A 26,837-nucleotide genomic window follows, 5' to 3' on the forward strand; every position below is an offset into this window, starting at 1 on the left:
TTTTGGCTTCGCTGGGTTTTTGTTGCTGCAAGAGGACTCTCTCTAGTTGCGGCCAGTGGGGGCTCCTTTCCAGTGGCAGTGCGCGGGCTCCTCAGAGCACAAACTCAAGGGTGCATTGGCTCAATAGTTGTGATGCTTGGGCTTTGTTGCTTCGAGGCATGTGGAATCTTCCAGGACCAGGGATGGAACCTGTATCTCCTGCATTGATTGGCAGGTGGATTCTTAACCCCTGGACCACCACGGAGGTCTGGTCTTCCTGTTCTTAAAGTAAAATTGCTAAGTTCTCACTGGTTTTCATTGCTGCTGCTGCTGCTGCTAAGTCGCTTCAGACGTGTCCGACTCTGTGCAACCCCATAGACGGCAGCCCACCAGGCTCCCCCATCCCTGGGATTCTCCAGGCAAGAATACTGGAGTGGGTTGCCATTTCCTTCTCCAATGCATGAAACTGAAAAGTGAAAGTGAAGTCGCTCAGTCGTGTCCGACTCTTAGTGACCTCATGGACTGCAGCCCACCAGGCTCCTCCATCCAGGGGATTTTCCAAGCAACAGTAGTGCTCCACAATCATACAGAGGAAGTTGGATTGCTCTTCAAACAAATGCTATTAGTTACCATGTAACTAAAGTCTTCTCTTTACAAGTCTATAAATTCTCCAGCTCTCCCAACTGTTTCTGGGCTCCTTGGAAGGAGCAACTGAAATCTCCTTCTCTCCAAGCCTACTTCAAAACTAAGCTCATGATTTTTGTCCTTGGCCTTTTCATTCCCTCTTTTTTCAGGAACTTTGCTTCATCTTCCTTTCTTTCTCTATCTCCAGGGTTTCCCTTAGCCCCAGGCTACAGATATGTTTATTCTAGCTTCTACTCAACATTGCTTACCTACCTGAAGAAACTATCCCATCTCTCGATTTCCTGTCACCACCAAATTTATGGAAAGAGTAGTACATGTTTACTGCCCTAGTTCCTCTCCATTCCTTATGATAATCTGCAGTCTGTCTCCTGGGCTTGGTAGACATTTATCTTTGAAGGACATTTAATGTCTTTGATTAATGTCTCTTTTATCGTCTTCAGGCTTCTCCCCCGTCTATAACATGTAATATTGATGCTGTCCCTTCTATCTTGACATTTCCCTTAGGCTCCCAGACTCAGAGTTCTCCTGGTTATCTTCCTATTTCTCTAACTGGCCTTCTCTACCATTTCTTCTTTTATTCTTTCCCCTTCATGAAAAAGACCTTCTTTAAGATATTGTCCTCAGGGCACTTCTCTTTCCTCTGTCCTGTCTTGCTTGACAACCTAACCTGTTTCCATGGTTTTATTTATTATTCTAATAGGAGTAACCCCAAAACCTCCATCTCCATCACAACCTTGACTATCTCTCTAGCTCCATTTCAAGCTTCCTTCTACATTTTCACTTTAATATGCCACCTCAAACTTAGGATATTCCAAATATAGTTTCCTCCTTAACATATTTCTTCCCTGGAATACTTATTTTTGTTGAAAACATTGTCGAAAACCCCAGTCAGTCATGTTCTAGATCTACAAGTCATTTTAAGCTTTCTTCTTTCTATTACAGTTTCTGTTTACTGTCTTTCCAGTACTTACTTTCTTTTTCACTATCTTACCATTTTTCCAAGAACGTCTTACATCTGCCCACTCTGGTCCATTTCCACTGACCCGACTCAGTTCAGGCCTTTTTAGCCTCTTGCTGGATTGTTGGGATAGTCCCGCTGGCACGTCCATTTCCTACCTCCCGTTCGCCACATTTACTGATGCCAGATTGTAGTGGAGTTTCAGCTAATGTGGGGATTAAGTATTACAATCATGTTTAATAAGAAAATCCCATGTAATCAACACAGTTCTTAAAAATGTCTTATATTGTCCATAAAGTAGAATCTGCAGACATATTGCTTCTTAATAAGTTCAACACTGCCAATTTTTCTTCCACACTTGGAGCAGATTACTTTTCTTTTGGTTGCACACCAGATGAAGTCATCTGCTTGGCTTTAGGGGCCATCTAGTATGAAAAATATGTTTCTTTAAATACCAGAATCATACTCAACATTAGTCTACTTGAATTCATATTAGTTACTCATGAGTGTGATACAAATCCACTGGAATGTCTAAAAAAGCACATGTCTAATCCTATTATTTCTGTGCTCAAAAACCCATAGAGGCATTTTTCCCCCATTGCCAATCAGAAGGCCCATTACTTTAGCCTGGCTCTCAAAACTGTCCATGATCTGGCGGCTTTAACTCACTCATCTAATCCAGGTTCCATTCCAGAATGGAACACCTGCCATTCCCCACACATGCTTTGCACATTCTAGTCCCCACCCACCCTTTCTCTCTTCGTGGGCCCACATCCTGGGATACTTTCTCCTCACTCTGCATCTCTGAGGGGCTCAGCCATTCTTCACAGATCAGTAGATCTTCATTTGTCCTGCTTTTATGGCAAGCATCCATTTAGAATAGTCATTTCTGCTTATGTTTTATGAGACTGCAAACACGTTATGGGCAGGGTTAGTGCTTGAGTCTAATATATATTTTTATATTCTTTTACCACCATTTCCGTCTTCAGGGACACAGTTTTCAACAGGTTTTAATGAATAAATAAATAAAATAATGTGGCTTCCCAACCAGTCCCCATGCGGAAGAGCTTCTCCTAATGTGCTCTAGTCTGACAGTGCCCTAGAACTTGGGACCAATGCCCCCAAAAAGCTGCCAACTCTTCCTCATCCCAGTAGTGCCTTCATTAGGCAATGAATGAACTCAGGAGGAAGGCATGTGGGTAAGAAGATCTATGCAAATAGTCAAGTTCTTTGCTTCTTCCTAAAGAGCAAAATAAACATCCTATTTGGTTTGAAAAAAAAATTAGGCCTTAGAAATTAACAATACAATGTCTTTTTCATAGCTTCAGGAAATGCCAAAGTCCGTCACTGGGGATGGCGACATTTTGTTCCCATTGTGTAGAAAGTGACTGATGAGGCAGGCCTCTTAAGCCATCCTGCAGACCTACTGTTAAAGGAGCAGAACATTTTTAGGGGCATCTCAAGATGTTCAGTGGGCTTTAACCTTTACACAGAGAAAACTCCAAGCCCCCTCCCACGGCACACAGAGGGATATTTTCACCTCTGAGAAAGGCAGGGCCACAGAGGAGCTCTTGACTCCAGGAGTCCGGGTATAACAGCTTATTGAATCTTTTCGGATTTGTACAACAAACCCTAGAAATATGAATCTAGCGCCGCTCAGGTGAACTGTCAGATTTTTAAAGGAAGGTCTGGGGGTTGAAGTGGATGGGAAATGTAATATTTTTAAGGACTGTCTTGAGGGTTGGAGAGGATGGGAAATTTGAGTCTGTCTTTCATCCTTTATGTGATGGAAGTCTGTCTACCAAAGAAAGAGAGAGTCTGACAGTGAATTTACACCTTCTGTGTCGACTTTAGATTGATCAGGGAATATGACCACCCCACGCTTCTGTAAAATCTTAACGTACCATGAGAAGCACAGCGCTGCCTTGTCTTGAACTTCTTAAATTATGGAAAGTGGCTACTAGGAAGGAAGTTTCATGTGTTTTAATTTTTCTGCACAGTTGCTCGGATGGCTTTTCCCGTTTCTTCTCTCCTGCTGGACCTGGGTCCTGTAATTACCATCGCAGAGAGCTAGCTGGAAGGATGTTTGCTCTCTAGGCAAGATCTCCTGGGCTCGGTCTCCTCCCTTTTTTTCTCTTTCTGGCCCCGCCTCCTCCGCTTACCCCGTAGGCAGCAGCTAGACAGCTGTATTCAATCAGAAAACACTTACAACTCCAGACGATTCAAACGGGAAACTTCGCAGCGAAGTGCAGCGGCGCTCCGGCTCTCTCCAGCTTTCTTTCCTTCCCCGGAACCCGAGGCTCGGATCCTCCTCGGCCCGCCGCCCTTGGTTTCTTCGGGAACTCGCCGAAGCCCTGCAGGGGGCCGGATCCTGCCGGAGGTACCCTCCCGCCCGGTCATGGGGGGCGCCCAGACCTCGTAAGAGAGGCGAGGCGGCGCCGAGGGTGGCAGTGCCCCGGGTCCCCGCGCCGGCCCTGCCGCTGCGGCAGCTGCGAGCGCGCCACACCGCCCAGCCTCCTGCAGCAACGGCTCGTCTGTGAAACGCGAGCCAGCTCCGTGCCTTCTAGGAGTGCCTGCATCCTTCGTTTGGGCTTCACCACTGTCCTGGGTGAAAATGGCTGTCTAGACTAAAATGTACCAAAAGGGACCAAGCAGTGGATACCCAGCCTGCTAAGCAACTCGTCAGCTCCGAGACCTAGAAGAGGAGGAGCTCTCTCCTCTGAAAAGTGCAGTCATGAATTCTGGAGTTGCCATGAAATATGGAAACGACTCCTCGGCCGAGCTGAGTGAGGTAAGAAACAGCTGAGGTCAGGAGCTCTGGTTTCTTAGGCATTTGCTTTGCTACACCACCTCCCCCCGCTCTCCATCTCTCACTTCCCTATACGCCACCGCCTCGCGCTCCCAGTCTGGAGGCAGCGCAATTAAAGATTAATAGATTTTCTGGATCTTGTTTTAACTTGTTGTGCTACTCAGGAAATGAGCTGAACTGGCTTGATGTTTCGGTCTGAAAGGGGTGTCTTAAAAAAAGAAACAAGCTTGCACCAAAGCGTTTTACTCCAAACGCTAAAGCGTTTTACTCTCCGTGGTCTGGGTCCCCTGTCCCTTCCCACCACCCTTCCTCCAGGGGCGTGTACCACATTCCCTTTCGTAGTCGGCAAAATACACGGGGGTCCCAGCTGAGCTCAGTCTGACGGTAAGTAATTTGGTGAGGCCCGGGGGATTGTTGGAGCCCTGAGCCGGCCACTGGCTCCCACGTGTGCTGCAATTCAGGCAAGGTGGTCTTTCCTCGGAGGAGACTAATGACCCGCGCTGGGGAGGGGAGTGGAGAGGAAACACATCAAAGCGACTTAGAACTTTATTTCCTGCCCGGGACTGGACTCCTGAGTCTTTGAGGCGAGCACATTTGCAATTCCCGGCTCCCGCAGTAACAAATCCACTTGAATGTTGGGAGACCACCTTTGAAATTAAAGCTTCATGAAACGGTATGCAAATATATGAGTGGTCAGATGCTGGAGGCCACCTTTTTTGATGACTTTAGGAATGCGTCTGGCACATGCCAACCCCCACCCCCCATCTCCCAGGCTTTGAATACCTGAAAAGTGGTGATGGGAAACCTACAGAACTGGATGCTCAGAAGAGAGGAGGAAGTCTGTGTGATCGGCGTCTACAGCAGGAGGCTTGGTGGCTGTGGATTTTCCTCTTATCGTCCCTGAGCCGTTTTGGGGCAAAGCAGTCTGTGCTTCTTGAGTATGGCTGGAGAGAGCAAAGGGGAAGAAAGGGAACCATGTAAATAACAGCTGGAAGGCAGATAGAGGTGATGTCAGATTACCAGCTGTGAAGGGAAAATGAAAGGATGGAGCCCTCTCTAGGGGTGAGGGCTGGTGCTGGGGAAGCACAGGGATGTAGAAGGGGGAAATCTGAGGAGGTCTGAGCCGATATCCAGCAGGGAGGACAGTTGGCCCCTGCCTGGTGCTCTTAAGTGTTTTGGTGCTGAGTTGTCCCAGCTCCCATTTGAAACAGCATTGTGAAATGTTGGCCAAATGAGGTAAAGGCCTTTGTTAATCCCCTTGGTTTTCCCTGTGATGTAGGTGCTAAAAGTGAGGGCTTCACTTAAAAACGGGAGGTAGCGGAAGAGGTTCAAAGACCCAAGTGATTTTTGCCAATTTTACATGTGGGGAGAGGTTTCACATCTAAAATAGAACCCACAACCCACTCCACTAATAGCACTGTTTAAGGAGAAGCCTTTGACGTGTCTTCTAAAGTCATTTAAGATAAGAAACCAAGAGACTCACTGACTCAGAGAGCGAACTTATGGTTGCTGAGGGGAAGGGATAGAGTTTGGAATGGACATGTACACACTGCTATAATTAAAATGGGTAACCAATACGGACCTGCTGTATAGCACAGGGAACTCTGCCCAGTGTTATGTGGCAGCCTGGATGGGAGGGAGTTTGGGGAGAATGCATACATGTATATGTATTGTTGAGTCCCTTCCCTGTTCACCTGAAATTAACAATCACAGCATTGTTAATGGCTGTACCCCAATACAAAATAGAAAGTTAAAAAAAAAATATTAAGAAATCAGAGGCATGTATCTTGCAGAGTCTTTGCCAGGCCCTTCACATGGTTTGTTTCTGTGTGGCAACTTTAAGTCTCTGTCACCCAAGAAGTATGTTATTCAGGTACCTTTGTTTAAAAACTGAATCACAGGTTTAGGATGAAGGTGACTAGAATGCTGACGAGAGAGAAAGGAGGCTTGGATTGACTTGAATAGTATTGGCACAGTCAGTGAGTGCATTAGATGAGCCGAGAATACCTGTGAAACTCGAGTGGGAGGTGTAACACTGAAAACATGATTTGCCTGGCTGTACCCACTCCTTAGGAGTTCCTTGGGAAACCCCGTGGCCACGTGAAGGCACTGAGGGTGCTTCGTGGCCCCTGCGATAGTTGGAGCAGTAGTAATAGAGCATTATAGAGCATAGTTTTGTTCCTAAGAAAGTAAACAAGTTTCCGTCCCAGCCATGTCCTTCGCCAGGTTCCCTCTCCTCTCCTTCCATGTCTGCTCGTTTGTTTCTTGGCTGGTTTCCATTTCTAGGTATAGTGAATTCCTTGCCACTCTGTCCCCCCAATCTTGAGTTTCCCTATAGATTAAGTAGTTGAAATGGGCTTTAAGAATAGCTTTATACACACACACACACACACACACACACACATATATATTTAAATACTTTTTTTTTTTTTTGGCTGTGCTGCGCATCTTTCGGGATTTTAGTTCCCTGACCAGGAATCGAACCTGTGCCCCCTGCAATGGAAGCACAGAGTCCTTGACCACCAGAGATTTCCCCCATATTTTAAATCAGGGTATGTGTAAAGAGAATTTGTAAGCAAAAGAGGGTTGTGTGAGTCATACCTTGTGGACCCTAAATCTCAGTTCACTCTATCATGGGCAGTATTTGTAGCAATTGCCTTCTCTGTAGTATCCATGGAGCAGTATCCATATGGATCCATAGACTTGAATACAATTCATTTGTATTTCTCATTAAGGTCCATGATGTAAAGGAGAGTTTCCCATTTTCACTGTAATTTTTCTCTTAAACACTGGTTTTGCTTTAATGTCTTAGCAGGCAGAGTCGCCATTCTCTTTTATTAAGACCTACCTTTTGGTGACGTAGCTCTTATTGCCCAGGAGCCTCAAAGCTGTGTGGAGGTCGCCTTGGGGTCAGATTGAGCCTGATGCTCACCAGGATTTCAGGGGCAGGAAGAGTAGTAATATTGCCTTGCTTATCCTGGGTATCATGAACAAGACGCTGTCTCATTGGTGTTGACTTGAGAGCTCAGCCCTTCTACAAGTGTTCTCTAGCCACCAGAGTCTTTGCCTCTTATACGATATTGTTGACACCGACGCTGTAACATCCTAAACAAGGGGGAGTGACTGAAATTAGTTTCTTGTTGTCATTTGCTGGTCCTGTTGGTGACAGCAGCTAGCTTGGTCCCCACTGGCCTTTGCCTGCAGTGCCCCAGGAATGCTTGGGTGCAAGAGAGGCAGGAGGCGTGTGGATGTGAAGGATTCATGATCAGGAGACCCAGCTGGGTATTGGGCATGAGGACTTTAAAATGGAAAAACAGGAAGTTCATGAATGTGTTTCTTCTGTGTCTTTATTTTAAACAATAGCTGTTTAAGATTCTGTGACATACTAATAAGAGACAGTAAAATTGTCTCTACCTGTGGTCATATTGATGACCACAAATGATTTTATCAGGTCTAAACACTTTAACCAAAGTGAACTAATCCTTATCATTGACAACAACACAACGAAAGGAAAATTTGAGAAGCGTGAGTTGGCTATTCTTTTTTCTTGTCTATTGGCTTTCCATATCAAAGACTGTTTTTCTTTTCCTAACACGAAGTTAAGGAAGGACTTCAACACCAGACAAATTTAGAAGTACTTAGAAAATTAAATGTTTGACTTTCAGGTCCTCTCCTCCATGATCAAGAAGCTGAATGGACACACTTTCAGCAGTATTAGAATAAATTCTCCCAAACCTCGTCAAGGAAAGCCTGCTAAATCTTCTTCCTCATTGCCATGCGTTTTCTGTCAGCAATTAGTTCTCTTTGTATTGGTTAAAACTTGTGGGACCAGTATGTAGTTGAACCTTATTTCCCTGTCATAATCACATTTTTTGGTTCTTAGAATTATTCAGACCTTGGAAAGATGTCTTAAGGTACAGTGTTATGAGGGTAATGACTTGAATTTATCTTCACAGGATAGCAGAGAACTGGATCTGCTTGCCTGATAGACAGCTGCCTATTTATGTAGCAAACTAAAATTTTGTCTTTAAGGGTTTGTTCTTTTTTGGCAGTGATTAAAACCTCCTGTCCAAAGCAATCAGTGTATATTCTTTGCTTTTTAAACATCAAGCAATGAATAGGTAAAATTCTCCCATCACTATTTACTTTGAAACCTTAGTTGCCCTAAAAGAAATGATATGTCCCTTAACCTATCCTTCTTTCTTTATTCAAATCCTCTTTCATGAGATTATTCCACTCCAGAATGTGGGTTATAGAGGCGACTCCTCATGCTTTCACCATCACTTGTTGTGTAGCTACTGAAACCCATATTTTTATTGGTACTCTAATTAAGAAGTGGATTTGTACAGGAGAAAATTGTTCTCTAGATGAGATAATCATACAAGATAATCCAAGTGGCTATCTCACAGATGTACTTACTCTACATCATCAAATTTACAAAATGCCAGGGTTGGAAGATCTGATATGCCCACACCCTTTTCTACTTCTTTCTTACTCCTCTGTCCTTTTGGAATCACACTTCATTGTAATGAGTTGTCTACTGTCTGTCTTAGACACAAACCATTAGCATCAGAATAGCAGTGTCACAGAGGCTGTGCACGTAGTAGGCGTTGAACAAATGTTTGAATGAATGCCTTGCCTCTTCTCTCTCTCTTCCCTTTTCATAAACATAAAATTTGAACAACCGATTTGAGTGCTTAGTCTGAGGACTTTTTTGTCTGTCCATGGCTGTGTAACAAACTGCCCCCCAAATTTAAAGGCTTAAAATACCTATCTTACTTGTGATTTTGCAGTTTGGGGCAGAGCTGGAGGTGGTTGGACTTGTGTCTGTGACTGCAGCTACATGATCCACCTCCAAAATGGCTTAATAGCGTGGCTGGCCAGCGTGTGTTGGCTGTGGGCTGGGAGGTCACCTCACTTCTGTCTTACCCAGGCCTGCCCATGTGCTGCTTGGGTTTCCTCTCAGCATGGCAGCTAGGTTCCCAGGAGGCAGTGAAAGCTGCCAATTCTTTTAAAATGTAGGACTGAAATTGGCAAGAGTCACATCTGTATTCTGTTGGTTAGAACAGCTGTGTGCTTAGCCCAGATTCAGAGGGGTGAAGAAAGAGATCCCACCTCTTGAAGGGGGTTTGATAAAGCATTTGCAACCATTTTTAATCTAGTATAGAAGTCACAAAACAAGAGGCATGCCTAAAACCCTGATCTCCTAATTCCCAATGGCTGGCAATAACTTTTGCTATTTTATTTTGTGTTTTTAGCCATTAATTTGCTGGTTTGTATAGATAACACTTTCTAAGCATTTTCTAGGTGTTCACTCACTTAATTAACAAAAACCCTGTGACATACATTCTATGATGTCCATGTTACAGGTAGAGAAATTAAGGCATAAGAGATGAAAACCCTTGTGAAGATTATACAGATCATGAATGGTGGTGTCAGACTTTGAGGCCAGTTGGTCTTTCTCCAGAATCTACCATTCCTCTAGTGGTTCTTTTTGTTAGTTTCTATTATTACTCTCAGCTTTTCATCCTATTTTCCTAGAAGGGAGTATCCTATTTAATAAGCCTGTTTAACTTGATTTGTATTGTAACCTCTATGCAATACCCAGGTAAATTTTTTTGACAAGAATGAAATGTGTATGCTCATTGCCTTCAACTTCAAGTGGCTGAAGAACTCTAGACACTGATTTTCAAGAGCTGTAAAAGGAGATTTATTGATAAGGAGTGGGGCAGTCTTCAGCCAAGAAGGCCTTCCTTCTGTCCCCTCTGAAACTGAAGGAAAATGAGGCCGCGTGACCTCTACCTGGTGGCCCGTGTGCCCTGAGGCATTGGAGGATTCGTGCTGCAATATGTGAGGTGCCCGAAAGAGAGTAAGATGTCCTCTGTGGCAAAGATTAGGGTTCTCTCACCCCTGCAGGTGGGGCTCTAGACTTCTACTACAGTTGGCTAAATCACTGGGGGCCTGCGGAGCCCTGAGGTTGATTAAAAAGAAAAAGCCAGTGAGGTGGACAGCTCCGGCTGCGGCAGGGCAGCTGCTGCTGCTGGGTCCTGGGGTGGCGCGTGCTGAGAGGGCCGAGAGACAGTGACCGGAGCCCAGCGGGAGGCATGAGTCGTGAGGTGTGGCTGGCCCGGGTGGTGGTCAAGAAACACAGGAGGGGGGTCAGTCAGAGACCAGGCAGGCGATCGGAACTTGAGACGGCCCCAGACCTGAACGCAGAGCGAGAACCTTGATTCTGAGGGAGGGCTTTGTCCAGGCAGGAAGTTTGAAAATCAGTCCCAAGACTTTTCACCTTAATGACTTCTTTAGAGGACTGTGGTTAGGAGGTTTGAGGTGCCAGGACTTTGAGAGGGGCACACATCCAGAGCAGGGAGTATGATGGAGACACTCGCCAAGTAAACTCAAGGTGCTATTTTAATAGCTGCTCGAGGCGAATTTACCCGGCACACGTCATGTGGAAGGCGTCCTCCCACAGTCAGGCTGTAACTAGAAAATAAAAGCTGCATTTACAGAAAGATTAAGAAGTTGGTGATGAAAAAAGATTTGAAATTTAGGTTTTGATCCAAGGAATCAAACTTTAGGAAACCAAGATTACATTTTAAGCAATCTCTAGATTCTGGGAAAGAGGTTTATGTTAGCGAGCTTATAGAATTTGACAAGCTAAAAAAAGACACAGAAAATTGATAGTAGTCAGGATGTAGATTTTTATATCAGCAGGGGGTGGCATGGCAGAGATAAGTTATTGGCAATTATATTAATGCACCTGAATTCCTGCTGCTGCTGCTGCTGCTAAGTCGCTTCAGTCATGTCCAACTCTGTGCGACCCCATAGACGGCAGCCCACCAGGCTCCCCCATCCCTGGGATTCTCCAGGCAGTGGCCAACTTTTATTCTTGAAAGAAACAGGAAGAAAATAACCTGGTTTATACAGATAAAGAGAAGTTCAATTTATAGAGTAAATATTTACTGGGATCATAAAGCTGTCCTCTCTTTCTATCAAATGCCCCTTTTCTCTTGCTGAACAGAAGCAGCCAACATTAATACAAAAGGGAAAGAGAACACCTTTTCGAAAGTTTGCATTATCATAAGGAATGACTGAGGTTATAAAGCACTTTTTGTGTAAATCTTTCAGTATATCTTTGAAACACAGCAGAGGAAATTACACTTTGAGACAATTTAGGCAAAAAAAAAATCTCAGGCATTCAGTTCAGTTCAGTTGCTCAGTCGTGTCCGACTCTTTGCGACTCCATGAACTGCAGCACACCAGGCCTCCCTGTCCATCACCAGCTCCCGGAGTCCACCCAAACCTATGTCCATCGAGTCGGTGATGCCATCCAACCATCTTGTCCTCTGTCATCCCCTTCTCCTCCTGCCCTCAATCCTTCCCAGCATCAGGGTCTTTTCCAATGAGTCTTCGCATGAGGTGGCCAAAGTATTGGAGTTTCAGCTTCAACATCAGTCCTTCCAATGAACACCCAGGACTGATCTCCTTTAGGATGGACTGGTTGGATCTCCTTGTAGTCCAAGGGACTCTCAAGAGTCTTCTCCAACACCACAGTTCAAAAGCATCAATACTTCGGCACTCAGCTTTCTTCACAGTCCAACTCTCACATCCATACATGACCACTGGAAAAACCATAACCTTGACTAGACGGACCTTTGTTGGCAAAGTAATGTCTCTGCTTTTTAATATGCTGTCTAGGTTGGTCATAACTTTCCTTTCAAGGAGTAAGCATCTTTTAATTTCATGGCTGCAGTCACCGTCTGCAGTGATTTTGGAGCCCAGAAAAATAAAGTCAGCCACTGTTTCCACTGTTTCCCCATCTATTTGCGGATGAAGTGATGGGACCGGATGCCATGATCTTAGTTTTCTGAATCTTGAGCTTTAAGCCAACTTTTCTACTCTCCTCGTTCACTTTCAAGAGGCTCTTTAGTTCTTCTTCACTTTCTGCCCTAAGGGTGGTGCCATCTGCATATCTGAGGTTATTGATATTTCTCCTAGCACTCTTGATTCCAGCTTGTGCTTCCTTCATTCTCGGACATTAGCCTCTGGTGATTCTACTTGCCATACAAAAAGCTGTAAGTTAGAGGTTATTAACTTTGTAAAGAGCAATCAAAGTCTGTTGGGCTGGACGAGTTGCATGGTGAAGCTACTCCATGCTTTGATTGGTGGGACATTGTAAGGTAGAGTACTTGTCAGGAGATTTGTTTGGTGATTGGAACACGTGCCGGGACATATGGGACCTGAGATGGAAATGCACTCGTAAGCCAAAGGCAGTGGTGTTCTGAGAACAAAAAGCTTCACAAAGCCTCAATGTGTGCAGGCACATCAGTGAACGACTCCAGCTGGATTTGTGAGAAATATTGAAGCAATTGTCAAAGGAAGAATGCCACTGTGGAAGAAGATTGCCCAGCAATTAGAAAAGCAGTGGATCCGCTGGTTGGTTGCACGGTGAGAGTGGGGTAATGACTTGTCCCTGTTTCCTATGGGTTGTGTTGACCTGTTCATGGAATACACGGCACGCTTGCAGGGACTTCTTGCTCCTGCCCGGGTCCTTCTCAGCCTCCCAGGTTAGTAATTCTTTCCTCATCTGTGTTCAGAATATCTACTTTATCCACACCCTCCCTGGGAGACCATGCGATCTTTGAAAGCAGGCACAGAGTGAAACCCATCACAGTATTGCTGGCACCTCATCAATATGTGACTCAGGGCATCCACAGCCTTCATATTTACTTGTGGGACCAGACAGCAGTTCCTTCGTAGTGGGACAGATGTGTTGGATTGACCACTTATGTATTTTGGTTAAAGGACACATGTTCAAAACTTTAGTTTGATCATTATTACTGTAACACTCTCTATTCCTAGCTCATTTGTCCATTCAACAAACATTGTGTGCTTTCTGTCTGCCAGGTGCTGTTTTTCGGTGTGGGGTTACAGAAACAAAACTGATGCAGTCCCTGTTTTAATGAATATTGCATTCCAGCGGCAAACAGACAACACACATGACAGATACATCCGGTGGTGATGCACAGGAGGAAGGGAGAGTGAAGGAGGGAAAGATGCTATTACGTGATCAGGGAAGCCCTATCTGTGGCAATCTGTGAACTGAGACCTGAAGGCCAGGAGGATGGAGTCATGAAAAGATGATGAGGACTGTTTCAGGCAGTGGCACAAATAAAGGTCAAGGTCAGGGGCCAGAGCGTGCATGGTGTGTGTCAGCAAGGAGATGTGCCTCGGAGTGCAGTGAGCAAGGGGAGAGTGGAAGGAGCTGAGGTCAGGAAAGATAGTTCTGGTGAGATCACCTGTCTCTTTGTAGACTGGAGAAGAATCTGGATTTCTCTGGAGTGTTTTAAAAATACGCCTGAATTGATTTTTTAAAAATACTTCGTGTGTGTGTGTGTGTGTGTTCTTTTGAGGGGCTAGGGGCAGGAAGATGTCCTCAGGAACAGGAGGAGCTAGCAAAGAAAAGGCCAGGAAGGTTGTGTCCCAAAAGCCAATTAAAAGAAACTGTTCTCAGAAAAGGTAGAGCAATGGGCCAGATGCTTCCCCTTTTGTTTCCTTCACTCTTTCAAAGCCTTTGCATATGCTCAGACTTCCAAATGGTGTCATTTTCTCCAAGCAGAAGTTGTTGTATGCGCTAAAATAAACTATAATTATTTTCCAACATCCTCAGAGTATGTGAGTATGCTTTTACCTTGAGAGAAATGGTTTAAAGGACTAAGTGATGTGAACACTGGCCAAGAATGATTTGAAAACTGCCTTCCCTTCCTTGATGGGTGTTCAGTGTTGATGGATGCTGATATATAGAGTGTAGGTGGGTTCTGAATTAGGAAAACTGAGCTCTCTTTTCCGTTGTCACTTGGACCAGTTTCCTTCCACTATTTAAGATCACTTGACTTTTTTGTGAACTTTCATATTAGTTTATTGACTTATAACCAATATAGCTCCAAGGAGCCTGGAATGTTGACACTTTTTTCCTTTTGAAAAGCATAGCTATTTAGCAGTCAGATCATGACCAGAAAGTTGCCAGGTAAGCCTGAAATTAGACAAAGGAGATGTTTCTGTTGGTTGGCGCCATTAAGAACTTCTTTGATTTGCATTTTGTTTTATCCAAGCTATTTGTATGATTGACTAGGAAGCTGAGGCATGAAGCCTGGTTGGTTAGTGGCAGAGGGGAAGTGTAGAAACCAGATTTTTTTTTCCCCTTAACTCCCAGGGATAATTTTTCCTCTTCTGCCTCAACTTCCTCAGTTTCTATATCACAGGATTTGTTTTAAAGAATGTGTTTTATGATAATCGTCTGCAATTATTTTAAGAGGTGAAAGTCTAATTCTTCTGTATACTCATCTCCATATGACATTACTATTAAATCACACTATTAAAATAATTGGAAAATTTTATTTTTAGCTCTAAGTATGATTTTGCCATATACTGTAGTAGTCTGCACTCCATGGGTTTTTATTGGTCAAGCTCGTTGGGGTCTACCAGGTAAAAAATCCAGAAGAGCAGTATATTCTATTTAGGGGAATAGCTAGATGATCTTGCTGTCTGGCTGGTTTGCTAGTTGCTGTCTGTTGATAGTGCAGGACTTGGTCAATCATTCTAGCCTTTTTTTTTTTAATTATAGTAAAATATAAATCACATAAAATGAACAGTCTTAATCATTTTAAGGGTACCATTCTGTGGCATTAAGTACATTCATATTATTGTGCAACCTTCATAACCATCCGTCTCCAGCGCTTCTTCACCTTCTCCAACTGAAACTCTATGCCCATCAAACACTCCCCATTTCCTCCCTCTCCCTGGTAACTACCATTTTACTTTCTGCCCCTCTGAATTTGACTCGTCTTGGTACCTCGAGTTTCGTAAAATATTTATTCCTTCGTGATTGGTTTGTTTCCCTTAGCGTAATGTCTTCTAGGTTCATTGATATACTGTAGCACGTGTCAGAACGTCCTTTTTATGACTGAATGATAATCTACTGTTCAGTTGCTCAGTCATGTCTGACTCTTTGGGACCCCATGGACTGCAGCATGCCAGGCCCCCCTGTCCATCACCAACTCCCAGAGCTTGTTGAAATTCATGTCCATAGAGTCAGTCATGCCATCCAACCATCTCATCCTCTGTCGTCCCCATCTCCTCCTGCCTTCAACCTTTCCCAAGATCAGGGTCTTTTCCAGTGAGTGAGTTCTTCACATCAGGTGGCCAAAGGATTGGAGTTTCAGCTTCAACATCAGTCCTTCCAATGAACACCCAGGACTGATTTTCTTTAGGATTGACTGGTTGGATCTCCTTGCAGTCCAAGGGACCCTCAAGAGTCTTCTTCAGCACCACAGTTCAAAAGCATCAATTCTTCAGCGCTGAGCTTTTGTTATAGTCCAACTCTCACATCCATACATGACTACTGGAAAAACCATAGCTTTGACCAGACGGACCTTTGTTGGCAAAGTAATGTCTCTGCTTTCTAATATGATGTCTAGGTTGGTCATTAGCTTTTCTTCCAAGGAGTAAGCGTCTTTTAATTTCATGGCTGCAATCACCATCTGCAGTGATTTTAGAGCCCAGAAAAATAAAGTCTGTTACTGTTTCCACCGTTTCCCCATCTATTTGCCATGTTATGTTTGGTTTATCCATTCATCTGTCAATGGACACTTGGGTTGCCTCTGCTGCTACTGCTGCTAAGTCGCTTCAGTCATGTCTGACTCTGTGCGACCCCATGGACTGCAGCCTACCAGGCTTCTCCGTCCATGGGATTCTCCAGGCAGGAACACTGGAGTGGGTTGCCATTTCCTTCTCCAATGCATGAAAGTGGGAGGTGAAAGTGAAGTCGCTCAGTCGTGTCCGACTCTTAGCGACCCCATGGACTGCAGCCTACCAGGCTCCTCCGTCCATGGGATTTTTCAGGCAACAGGACTGGAGTGGGATGCCATTGCCTTCTCTTCATGGCTACTGTGAAAAATTCTGTGATGCCTGTGGGTATGCAAATATCTGTTGGACTTGTTTTCACTTCATTTGGGTACATTCCCAGAAGTAGGATTGCTAGAACATGTGTGAATTCCATGTTTCACATTGGGGGGAATGGCCATACCATTTTAGAGGCTGCTCCACTTTACATCATTCCCACCAGCAATGCAGAGATTCCAACTTCTTCACATCCTTGCCAACACATCTTTTCTGTTTTATTTTGCTTTTTAAATAATAGCCATCATAATGGATATGAAGTGTTATTTACTTGTGGTTCCTCTTTTTATTTCCCTAATGATTACTGATGTTGAGCATCTTTTCACGTACTTATTGGCCCTATCTTTGTCAGAGAAATCTCTGTTTAAGTCTGCATCCATTTGTTTGATCGAATTACACAGGAAATTTTTTGTTGTTGCACGATAAGAGTGCTTCATGTATTTGGACATCAGTTCCCTATTCCTCTTCTCCTTTGTCCACGTCTGCTTTTTCTCTGGTTGGAGCTTTGCACAGCCTCTGGCTTCTTGATATTTCCAGATGGAGTTAGTGCGAGTGTAAAATGAGGCATGAACCGTACACTGCTTCTGCACGGAAAACAGATGGGCTCACTCAAGCCCAGGAGACTCCTTCCTCTACGATGTCCAGGAATAAGTAACTCCCTGATGCATCGTGAGGCCAGTGCTCCTTTCTCTGGCCGACACCCAGCAGCTCTCCCCCCTGCTGCTGTATACATACGACTAGGTTATCTCAAGCAGTGTTAGGCACCAGAGTTAGCGTTATGTTCATGGCACTTGAAGAGTTATGCTGCTCCACTGACGTGCGGTGATTTCACAGTATTTAAGGAAGATTTTTTAGGAGAGGGCTTTAGCAAGAGGGGCCTGTGGAGAGTAGCCAGGAAGTCTGAGACTGGTCTGTTAGATTAGATAACCGTTACTTTATTTCTTGGTGCTGTGAATCTAATCCTGGTTAAACCAAAATCTAATTTATGTTCATGCTTGATGGGGAGCATTTTTGATTAAGTGTTTGGATGAGAGTGAGCATGGACTCAGAGCACTGTGGGAAGGAGATAGTCCAGGTCTGCTCTGCTGGGGCTGATTATTAATCAGGGGTTAGTAGTGAGGAAGGGAAAGTAGGTGAGTTGGACCCCAGGACAGGAGTTTTGACTTCCAGTGCGTAGATTTAAACTAAAGTTGGGATCCCCTTTTTTCAGGATGCTTTGATGTACTCAGAGGTCAGAAGGTAGGTTGCCGTCTGGTGTGATTAATAGAGTGACTTTTCAGACTGTTTCTCCTTTGGGGCTTCTGAGATGCTGATGAAAATGCTGTCTGGACATACATGTTTTATAATTAAGGCCAAAGAAAGTGTCTGATGTGATGGAACTGCCTTCAAGCCCTTCAATTCCCCCAGTGTTGGAGATAGGGCACCCTTCTTATTTGGCATAAAAGTCCCAGCCAGCAATGAGGACATCTTGGGATCAGGGTAATATGTTGAATGACCAAGAGAAAAGTCTCTTTTTTCGTCAACTTCTTTACTAACTTCTTCTCTGGACCAAGTCACTTGATTTATCACCTCAGTTTGTCCATCTGCAAAACTGTGTGGTGAGGCCGTGTGCTCTGAAATCACAGCTCTGCCACTTCCTAGCTAGGCGATCTGGAATCAGTTGCTTTCCTGGGCTGCACATTCTCGATTATAAAATAGTGAAAATTCACCTTGGTGAAGACCAGTGACATAACCTATGTAGTGTTTATCAAAGTGCCTGATAAATACTAGTAGTTAACTCTTGTACTATTTTTATTATTTTGCTACTACAAACAGAACATTTGTAGCTGTGGTTGTAAGTGAGCACTAAAATTTTTAGAAAATTTTTTAAAAGAAGTTCTTAAGTGGAGACAGACTTGTCGTGAAGACAATATCCAAGCAAAGAGTTTCACAGCCTGCTGATGTTTGCTGGACTTCAATGCCAACAGCTCATTATCTGGGAAAATGTTTTTCCAAATATTGGCAAAAGAAAGGTATTTCCTTTTTTGGATTTACAGAGTCAGAATGTTAATGAGCTAGCAAGTGGCAGTACTAATCAGTTAAAAACATTTGTTTTTTGGCTGTGCCACACAGCCTGTGGGATCTTGATTCCCCGACCTGGGATCAAACCCAGGCCCACTGCATTGGAAGCATAGAGTCTTAACCACTGAACTGCCAGGGACGTCCCTAGTAATTACTTTTAAAAGGTTAGTGTGTTTATCACTTTTATTTCATTTGTTCTAGTTTTGTCCCAGCTAGTGCCATCAAGTATTCTTTGTGCCCAGGACTGACCTTAAAATGACCATCCTAGTTGGTGATAGAACACGGGAGAGGGAAGGCCAGCCAGTCACTGCCCACGCCCAGGATAAGGATGCAGTACAGAGAAACAGTGTGCAGGTATAACTATTGCATAACGACTTCTTTCATGGAGACCTGATTTTATCAGCGATGCACACTTTGTGGAGTCCCTTTTAAGTTGTGATCTGTTTACTGTAAGAAGGTTGTGCCATGTGGGTGAGAGCTTTGCCTCGAAGCACTAACAGATGGGGGAGGCTCCTTTGCCAGAGGAGGGGCCCTTGGTAAGCGGGTTTGAGAGGACTTGAGGTGTGCCCCCAGCAGCGAAGTCTATCTCTATTGCTGTGTACAGCTAGCTTTTTCAATTTGGAAGAATTTTCTAAAAGCTTCTTGATTGAGGTTTTGTCTCATGGTCAGAGACAAATGGTGGCATATTTTCTCGGGTTCTGAAGTTGTGAAACAGTTTGACCATTGGCTGAAGAGGGATATGCTTGAGGGCAACGGGAAGGGACCTAGCACGAGTCAGCGACCTTAACCCCGGGCTATCACATCTCACTTTCTGGTTGTGAAGTTTTGGATTCCTTGAACTTGCATCTCAGGCTCATCTCCGAGAATGTTCTTCCAAGGGATATTATTCATCCCCATGACTTGAGCTACCACCTGGAAGCTGTGGCCTCACAAGTCTGTAACATTCCACCCAGATCAATTTGAATACCTGACAGGTAGAAGGAGAAGTGCAGGTCTTGCGTAACACAAGAACTTCCTGTTGTCAGTGTCCCTCCTCCTCCTCCCCACCACCCTCTCTCACACAATCATGCCAGCCTCTAGAAGGCCTTTGTCAGCTCCCAGTCAGTGGGCTGTCAGGTACCGAGTGCCATCCGGCAACACTACTAAACTCTTAGGGCTCTGTCATCTGATCTTGTCACCCGTTTCTCTCTCTCAGGCACTTACCTGATGCAGGAGTGGCCAGTGACCGAAGAAATGCATTATTCTCAGCCCATTATTGCATTGTGGTTGGCAGGACACATGATCATTACAAATGATGAAAAGAGTAAAAAGAAAAGACTAGAGAAAGAAAAAGTACACAAAGGCAACTACTTTTGTACCAATTACCTCATCATCCACCCCCAGGTCCCCACTCGCTGAAGCTGGATCTGTGTTAGACCTCCCTCCACCTCCTTCTGAAAGCAAACACTGGGCCTTTAGGGACCCACCCAGTATTAGCAGGGTTGGAGAGCTTTGTTTGCAGCTGAGGCTCATGGGGGTATCTAGGCTGGCTCTGAGTGTTCTCTCTTAGGAAGAGATGAGATCAGAGTGGAAGTGTTTGGAATCAGGTCCTAGTCCTGAGATGGGTGGGAGTAGCTCCAGGAGCTAGAATTAGATCATGCTATTGTATTAGAAATGGTCAATATGAAGGATGGCAATCCAGATATTTTGTTGGAATACTTCAAGTGAAGCAATATGGTACAAAATTACTTCTGTTTCGTCTTGCAAATGTTCCCTCCGTTTATGCGTATCATCTTCTGCAGAATTTCCTTCAGTGGAAATGGAAAATTTATGTGAAGGGCAGAGGTGAAGCTTGGCCTCCAGATTCATTGGGGGTTATAATGGGCTTTCCTGGTGATGCAGACGTTAAAGAATCTGCCTGCAATGCAGGAAACCCGGGTTCCATCCCTGGGTCAGGAAGATCCCCTGGAGAAGGGAATGGCAACCCACTCCAGTATTCTTCGCTGGAGAATCCCATAGACAGAGGAGCCTGGCAGGCTACAGTCCATGGGGTCGCCAAGAGTTGGACACAACTAAGCGACTAACACTTCACTTCACTTCAAAACTGTTGCCTTCAGTACAATAAAACTCAACACCGTAATTGTTTTGATATTCAAAAACATCCTGCTAGAGATGTGACTTTTTGTTGTTGTTGTTCATTGATGCTCTGATTAATGTAAAATTGTTAGAAATCATGAGAATGATTAACTTAAGGCATTAAACTTAATGCCTTTAGCCTTAGCAAAATTCCCTTCCAAAATAGAAATGAATATGTGGTATTTAAGGGTGAGTGCATGGAGAATAATTCTATATGTAATTGTGCCCTACATGCAGAAAGACATCCTTGGAAAAGTAGGAAAGTCCCTGCAGTTAATCTTCAGCATTCATTTGCAAGTGACAGGAATATGTTAATTGCTTTTCTTAGGTGAATGATTCTTATTCTGGTGGGAATGATAAAGATTTCAATTCATTCCACTAATTTAGGTTTTTAAAAATTACCAGTGTTCATCAGTTGTGGTATAGAGCTAATAAGGGATTCCAATGAGGTCTGGGTTACTGGGTAGATTTCATTCAAAGTGTGACTGCAGTAATCCTCAGTGGCAGAATTACATTTTCATCAAATCGGCCTGTGGTGCTTTGGGTGACTGAGTGCCCTGAACCACTGGTGCTTTTGTGGGCTGGATGGGAAGACTGGAGCATATTATGCTATGAAATGGGGAGGCTGATGCAGTGTCTTGTAAATACTGCTGAGCACAGCAGTTGGAATTGAGAAGTTAGTATGATCAGTTATGTGGAGAGCTCTGAAGTTTATGACTTATGTAAGAAATTAACCTTTTCATTGTTCTGACTGCCAAAGAGCCAGGGTAAAGGCTGATGGGATTTTCTCTTTACATCTCTGCCTTTTTTCCCCAGGTAGATTGAGGAAAATTTTTAAATTGCTTTAAAAAAAAAATACCCTAACATAATAATTAGTAGGAAGAGGCTCACTTAAGAAAAAACATAACACTATAAATTTCTGGACAGCGTAAACCAGATTATATAGTAGTAAAAATGAAGGCAGTTACATAGAGTATTCAGAAATAGTGCTCAGAAGTGCTAAGCACTTTGCATGCATTTTATTTACTTTTTACTATCATTTTGGCCATGTCACAGAGCATGTGGGCTCTTAGTTCCCTGACCAGGGATTGAACCCATGTCCCCTGCAGTGGAACCATGGAATGTTAACCACTGGACTGCCAGGGAAGTCCCTGGGTACATTTTTAAAATGTCATTTCCCTGCTTATGATCCTGCATTTTAGGGTACCCAGCTCCTTAGCCCCTGTTGGCCTCTCCAGCTGTATTTGGCTACTTGTCACCGTCACATTCTGACCTCTAGCCAACTCAACTACTTGAAGTGCCTTCAAGGTGCCTGGTTGTCTCTTGACCCCAGAACTTCGCATTCGTTTGTTTTCTTCCAGTACACTATCCATGGCCTCCACCTTTGCTTATGTACCTCGTGCTCTTCTCATAGGGCTTAGTTTGTGTTAGTTCCCTTGAAAGTCTTCCCTGACATCTCCACTCTGGTCTAGATTCCATCCTCTGTGACGCCCCCATAGCACTGGGCGTTTCTGCATTATAGCACTTAATACACTGTGAGGGCTACAGACTTAGCGTTTCTACCAGAGTGCCTGCTGTCCAGCGTTGATCACTAGCACTTGTTTAGCATCCGGCCCTCGACATTCCCTTCTGAGCGCGTGACCTTATTTAAACTGCAGTTCCTGTGACAAAGGTCCTATCTTTAGGGAGGTTTGGAAGCTCAGAAGGATTAAGAGTCTTGCCGAAGGTTATCCATCTAGTAGGTGGCAAGGCCAAGTTTAAACCTGGGTCTTGATTCCACAAGTTCCTGCTGTTTGCACAGTGCCTAGTCATGGTCTCTAGAACTGCCATCTTTAAGACTTGGGTTGCTTATTGCTGGGAAGGAGCAGCACTGGGGGCGATGTCCAGGCTTCTGAGAGGATTATGCTTCCTGGTGGCTCAGTCGGTAAACAATCTGTGGAGAGACCTCTCCCACAATGTGAGAGACCTGGGTTCAGTCCCTGGATCAGGAAGATTCCCTGGAGAAGGAAATGGCAGCCCACTCCAGTATTCTTGCCTGAAGAATTCCATGGACAGAGGAGCCTGATTGCTACAGTCCATGGGGTCACAAAGAGTCAGACACGACTGAGTGACTAATACTATGCTAACAGGAGAGATTGGAGATTTCATGTAAAATCCAATTTGTGATGAGTCTGGACTTAGGCATGCTGAATTTGAGTTGCCTGTTGGTCATCTAAGTGGAAATGTGCTGCTAGCAGGCTATGGGCTAATAAGGCTCAGAAAGAGGTCATTTTGGGAATCTTTGGTCTTCATGGCTGTTTACTTACAATGCAGATGAGTTGACACTGATGCTGCAATCATGGTCCATTCCAGCCTTCACAACAGATGCCTCCGCTTATGTCCCACATAAATGAGGAGTCGCATGAAGCAACCAAATGGTACTATGCCTACTCCAGTGTGAATCAAAGTACCACAGTCTTTGCCTGCTAGCATTTTCTGTGTATATAATATATACACATGTTTATGGTTCAAAATCTGCCATCATAACTGAAACTGGTTGTGCTTTTAAAGTCACAGTTTTTAACAAAAAATATTTAAGAAAAATCTGATTAGTTCATGATATGACGTGAGCATATCTACCTTTGATTCCTCCTTAAGAATGGGCAGGGTAAGGGCTATGTGGGTATGATCACAAACATAGTACATGAACATACAAAATTTGGAAAAGAAGTAAAAAAGAAAAAAAATCTTGTAATTATATTATCAGGTAATGTTTTGGTATGTTCTCTTGGTTAGTAATTTTTTTTAAGGGATTATGCTTGAGTTTCACAGTATTATATCTTTCTTTCCTCAAATTTCTCTTGATATATTTCTTAAAAAAAAAAAAAACACTTGAATTTTATTAACTCTAGTAGTCCATATTGTATGCCATAATAGCTATTGAAGAAATATTTAGGTTTTCAATTCTCTGCTCATATAAATAATGCACCTATATAACTATGTTTTCTTACATATTTAAGGCAGATAGGGAGAGGAAAGAGAGAAAGAAAGAAATGTGAGTGAATGAAGGAAATGAGCAGTGTTTTATGCAGAGTTGGTGTTAAATAAGAAAAAACAAGAGTATCTTGAGATCCTATGGTGATCTTTGTAAAATAATGTAAAGACTGAAAAGGCCAATTAAAAAACAAATACACTGGCTAAAATAAATTGGGACCATCTGTTGTTCTACCTTGGCCTGTTCACATAGTCTTCTGCCCGCTGCTTATTTAAGAATGCCTTTAAAGTGGTGAAGGAGGGCTGCTGGGCGTCAGATGGCATGAGGGCAGGAGTGCAGAGAGACAGCGTGGCTGCTGTGTAGCTCCCTGCCGGGTACCCTTTGGGGCCAGCCTAACTGTCCACTGTGGCCTTGACCTTCTGATCCATCAAGGTGTGGGGGATGGGAAAGGACGAGTTATCCGGCCTTTTTTTTAACCACCAATGAAATAAATTTTAAAATGGTTTATTCAAACAGGATATTTCACCTGAACATCTAATAATGTTCCTTTCTTGGATGTATGTTGATATTATATTTTTCCGCATGATCTCATATTAATCTATTGTCACAAAGTCTTCCATGAACCAGTCTAATTGTAGGAAGCTCAGTCAGTCCCTGAGGCCCAGTGGAGTCCTTTTTAATCATAGGAGCTGCTGAATTTTATTTTCTGACTGAGTGTGACCATTACGAATTGCTAGGGTTTTCTCTGTGTTGGTGGTGACTTCCTATAAATAACAACAAAATGATTACTTGGAAATCCTTAAATAGAGCTATGTTGCAAGTCTACAGTTAAAGCCTTTATTTATAAATTTTTGTTTAAAGTGGATGTGACCAAAATGCTAATCTAGAGCAACATTTAACCTACTGGCTTGGTGAACCCTGCTATGTAATCAATTTCACTCTTGTAATTGGAGTAACTATTTTGGCAGAATGGAGGAGGGTTCACTTGTAGCTTTGGGGTATCTTTGGTTTTTTTGTTTGTTCCAGTTTTTCTTTTAAGGAGTTCCTGTCCCAGTGGCCCACCCTGGAGGCTTTGGTTGCTGGGATGGCCTTAGGTGTTGCTGTTTTCAGATAGTGAAGGGTGGATCCCAAGCTGTGCGAGTGAAACCCCCTGACCCCCTTCTCTGGAAGGCTGAAAGCCAAGCTGGGAATCCAGGCGGGGGCAGGGAGGTGTCGGAGCCCAGTTTCTTGCCCATAGATGTCATTGATTGCAGACATATTTTCTGAATCTAAGATATAACGTTCATTCAGAAATGAGTGTTTATGAAAATAGACTTGATGGTGGGAACTTGTATGACTAAAACCTTCACACACAGTGATTTCAATAGTCCATTATTCGGCCTGTCAAAGGATTGTAGTGGAAACTTGACTAATGATTGGAAATAGCTGTCAGTGTGCTCATCTGACCTTAGTTTTATTAGCCTTCAAAAGTGTCTTTAGTCCAAATTAAATGATCCCATAACCAACAAGGACTTACTGAACAGCACAGGGAACTCTGTTCAGTGTTATGTGGCAACCAGATGAGAGTGGGGTATGTGGGAGAATGGATACATGTGTATGTATGGCTTAGTCCCTTTGCTGTCCACCTGAGACTATCACAACATTGTTATCACCTATTTCTCAACACAAAATTAAAAAAAAAAAAATTTAAAGGATCCCAGCTTAACACAGATGCTTCTCTTCTGGTTTCTCCCTTTCCTCGGAGGAAGTTGGTTTGCTAAGAATTACACCATTCTTAGCAAAGTGGAAGAAGGAGCTGACCAGTTTCTAATGCTGGGAATCTGCTTTATGCTCCACTGTAATCACTGCTACCTGTTGGGACAGGCATGGAGGCAGTGGTAGGAAGTGGGTGTCGTCTAGTAGTGTGATTGAACCAAGTCCCGAAGATGTACTGCTCTTCAGTGACCTTCTGGAAGCCGCCCACACTGCTTCATACGGCCGTGGATGTACCATATTCAGCAGTTCGTGTGTGCCGGGCACGCTGGCGTTTCTCTGCACAGACGCAAACCCTGTTTCTCTCCTCTGTATGTCAGTGGTACAGATGAACCCGGAGGGCAGCCCATTACAAGTGGAATTTAGGAACATAACGTGATAGGCCAAACTGGGAGTCTGAAGAAAAGAAACAGGGAACAGAGCGTATTTCATGGAGGAAGGATTCATTAGCTTGTCCACCCTACATATGACTGTTTCTTTCATCATCCAGTTGATTATTATGGAGGAGGAGATTCCTGATCTTTATTGCCATGGCCCATTTGCACAGTGTTATTTGCAGTTCTTTACTTAATCCAGTTTAATTGTGAAAATGCCCTTATTTGGTCCAGCTGACTCTGCTTGGCACCACCTCATGCCTACTCTCTATCCCTCTTTTCTAAAAATCCTGTTGCGTTTAGTTTCTACAAGCACATAATAAGTGCTTTAAAACGTAGCTTCATCCTGTTTTTCAAGCTTAACTTTCTCCTCCCCTACGAGCTTCTAAGTCCTGGGAGTGGCTGGCACTGCGTGTGCTCTTCTGCTGGCCCCCTGTAATACCTACTTCAAGATGAGAAAATCAAAGAAGAGCCAGTTGACAAAGACCCTGCGTGTTGAAGGCATGACTCAGAATAGAGCACGGAATCCCTGGCTCTCAGCTTTGTGTAAACTTCCCAAGATCTCCTTGTTCATCTACAGAGCTTTCCCTGCAGGCAGCTTTTAGAAAACCCCGAGTCGGAAATCTCTGATCCCCTTGTATCATGTGCTGTAGCTGATAATGGAACTTTGCCGGGAGAGGAAAGGGACGTACATTTTGGCACTCCTGCTGTTTGCTAGGAACTAGACATTGATTTGGTAATTGGTAATTAATCAATATCCTGATTTTGGAAGGAATTGTATATTTCTCTTTCTACTCCAAAAGTTTGTCCAGTGTCACTCTCAGCTCCTCGGGTACTATTCTGCTAAGTACAGTGGATTAAGAGTTTCTCTCATTTTCCTTTCTATTATCATAGTATTGGGAAGTCTCTCTCCTTAGTTCATTAATGTTTTCACATCCTTGAAATAGTAATTTGTGTAAACAATTCCTTGCTCCATTTCTACGGTTCCTGTTGCTGGGAGCCCCAAGACTTACCTGCCACCTTGTCCGTATTACTACATTTTAGTGATTTCTGCATCGCCTACCCACATTATAGTCCGTGGTTTTATCAGTTTGAGGTTGAAAACTCAAATGAATAAAGGACAGCAGAACAAAAGAAACCTAGTCAGATATGATAGGAGAGTAATGTCCCTTACTTCATTCATTGAAGTGTTTCTTTGCAATCCGTGCATTA

The 26,837-nt window shown here is 43.7% G+C and overlaps 1 protein-coding gene across 2 annotated transcripts in view; it reads left to right on the forward strand.

The window, feature by feature from the left end:
* Positions 1 to 26,837, forward strand: part of MCC (MCC regulator of WNT signaling pathway) — a 533,449-nt gene that overhangs the window by 214,327 nt on the left and 292,285 nt on the right. Inside the window, exon 1 of one of the 2 annotated variants that reach the window (XM_005902721.3) lies at positions 3,668 to 4,373. The exons of the other annotated variant lie outside the window; for it this stretch is intronic. Coding sequence (XP_005902783.2) covers positions 4,317 to 4,373 — 57 coding nt within the window. The 5' untranslated portion in view covers positions 3,668 to 4,316. Of the gene's footprint in view, positions 1 to 3,667; positions 4,374 to 26,837 lie in introns of those variants that run through there. 2 annotated transcript variants of the gene reach the window in all.

The sequence above is a fragment of the Bos mutus genome, chromosome 10 (assembly GCF_027580195.1).
Source record: "Bos mutus isolate GX-2022 chromosome 10, NWIPB_WYAK_1.1, whole genome shotgun sequence".
Taxonomy (NCBI): Eukaryota; Metazoa; Chordata; class Mammalia; order Artiodactyla; family Bovidae; genus Bos; species Bos mutus.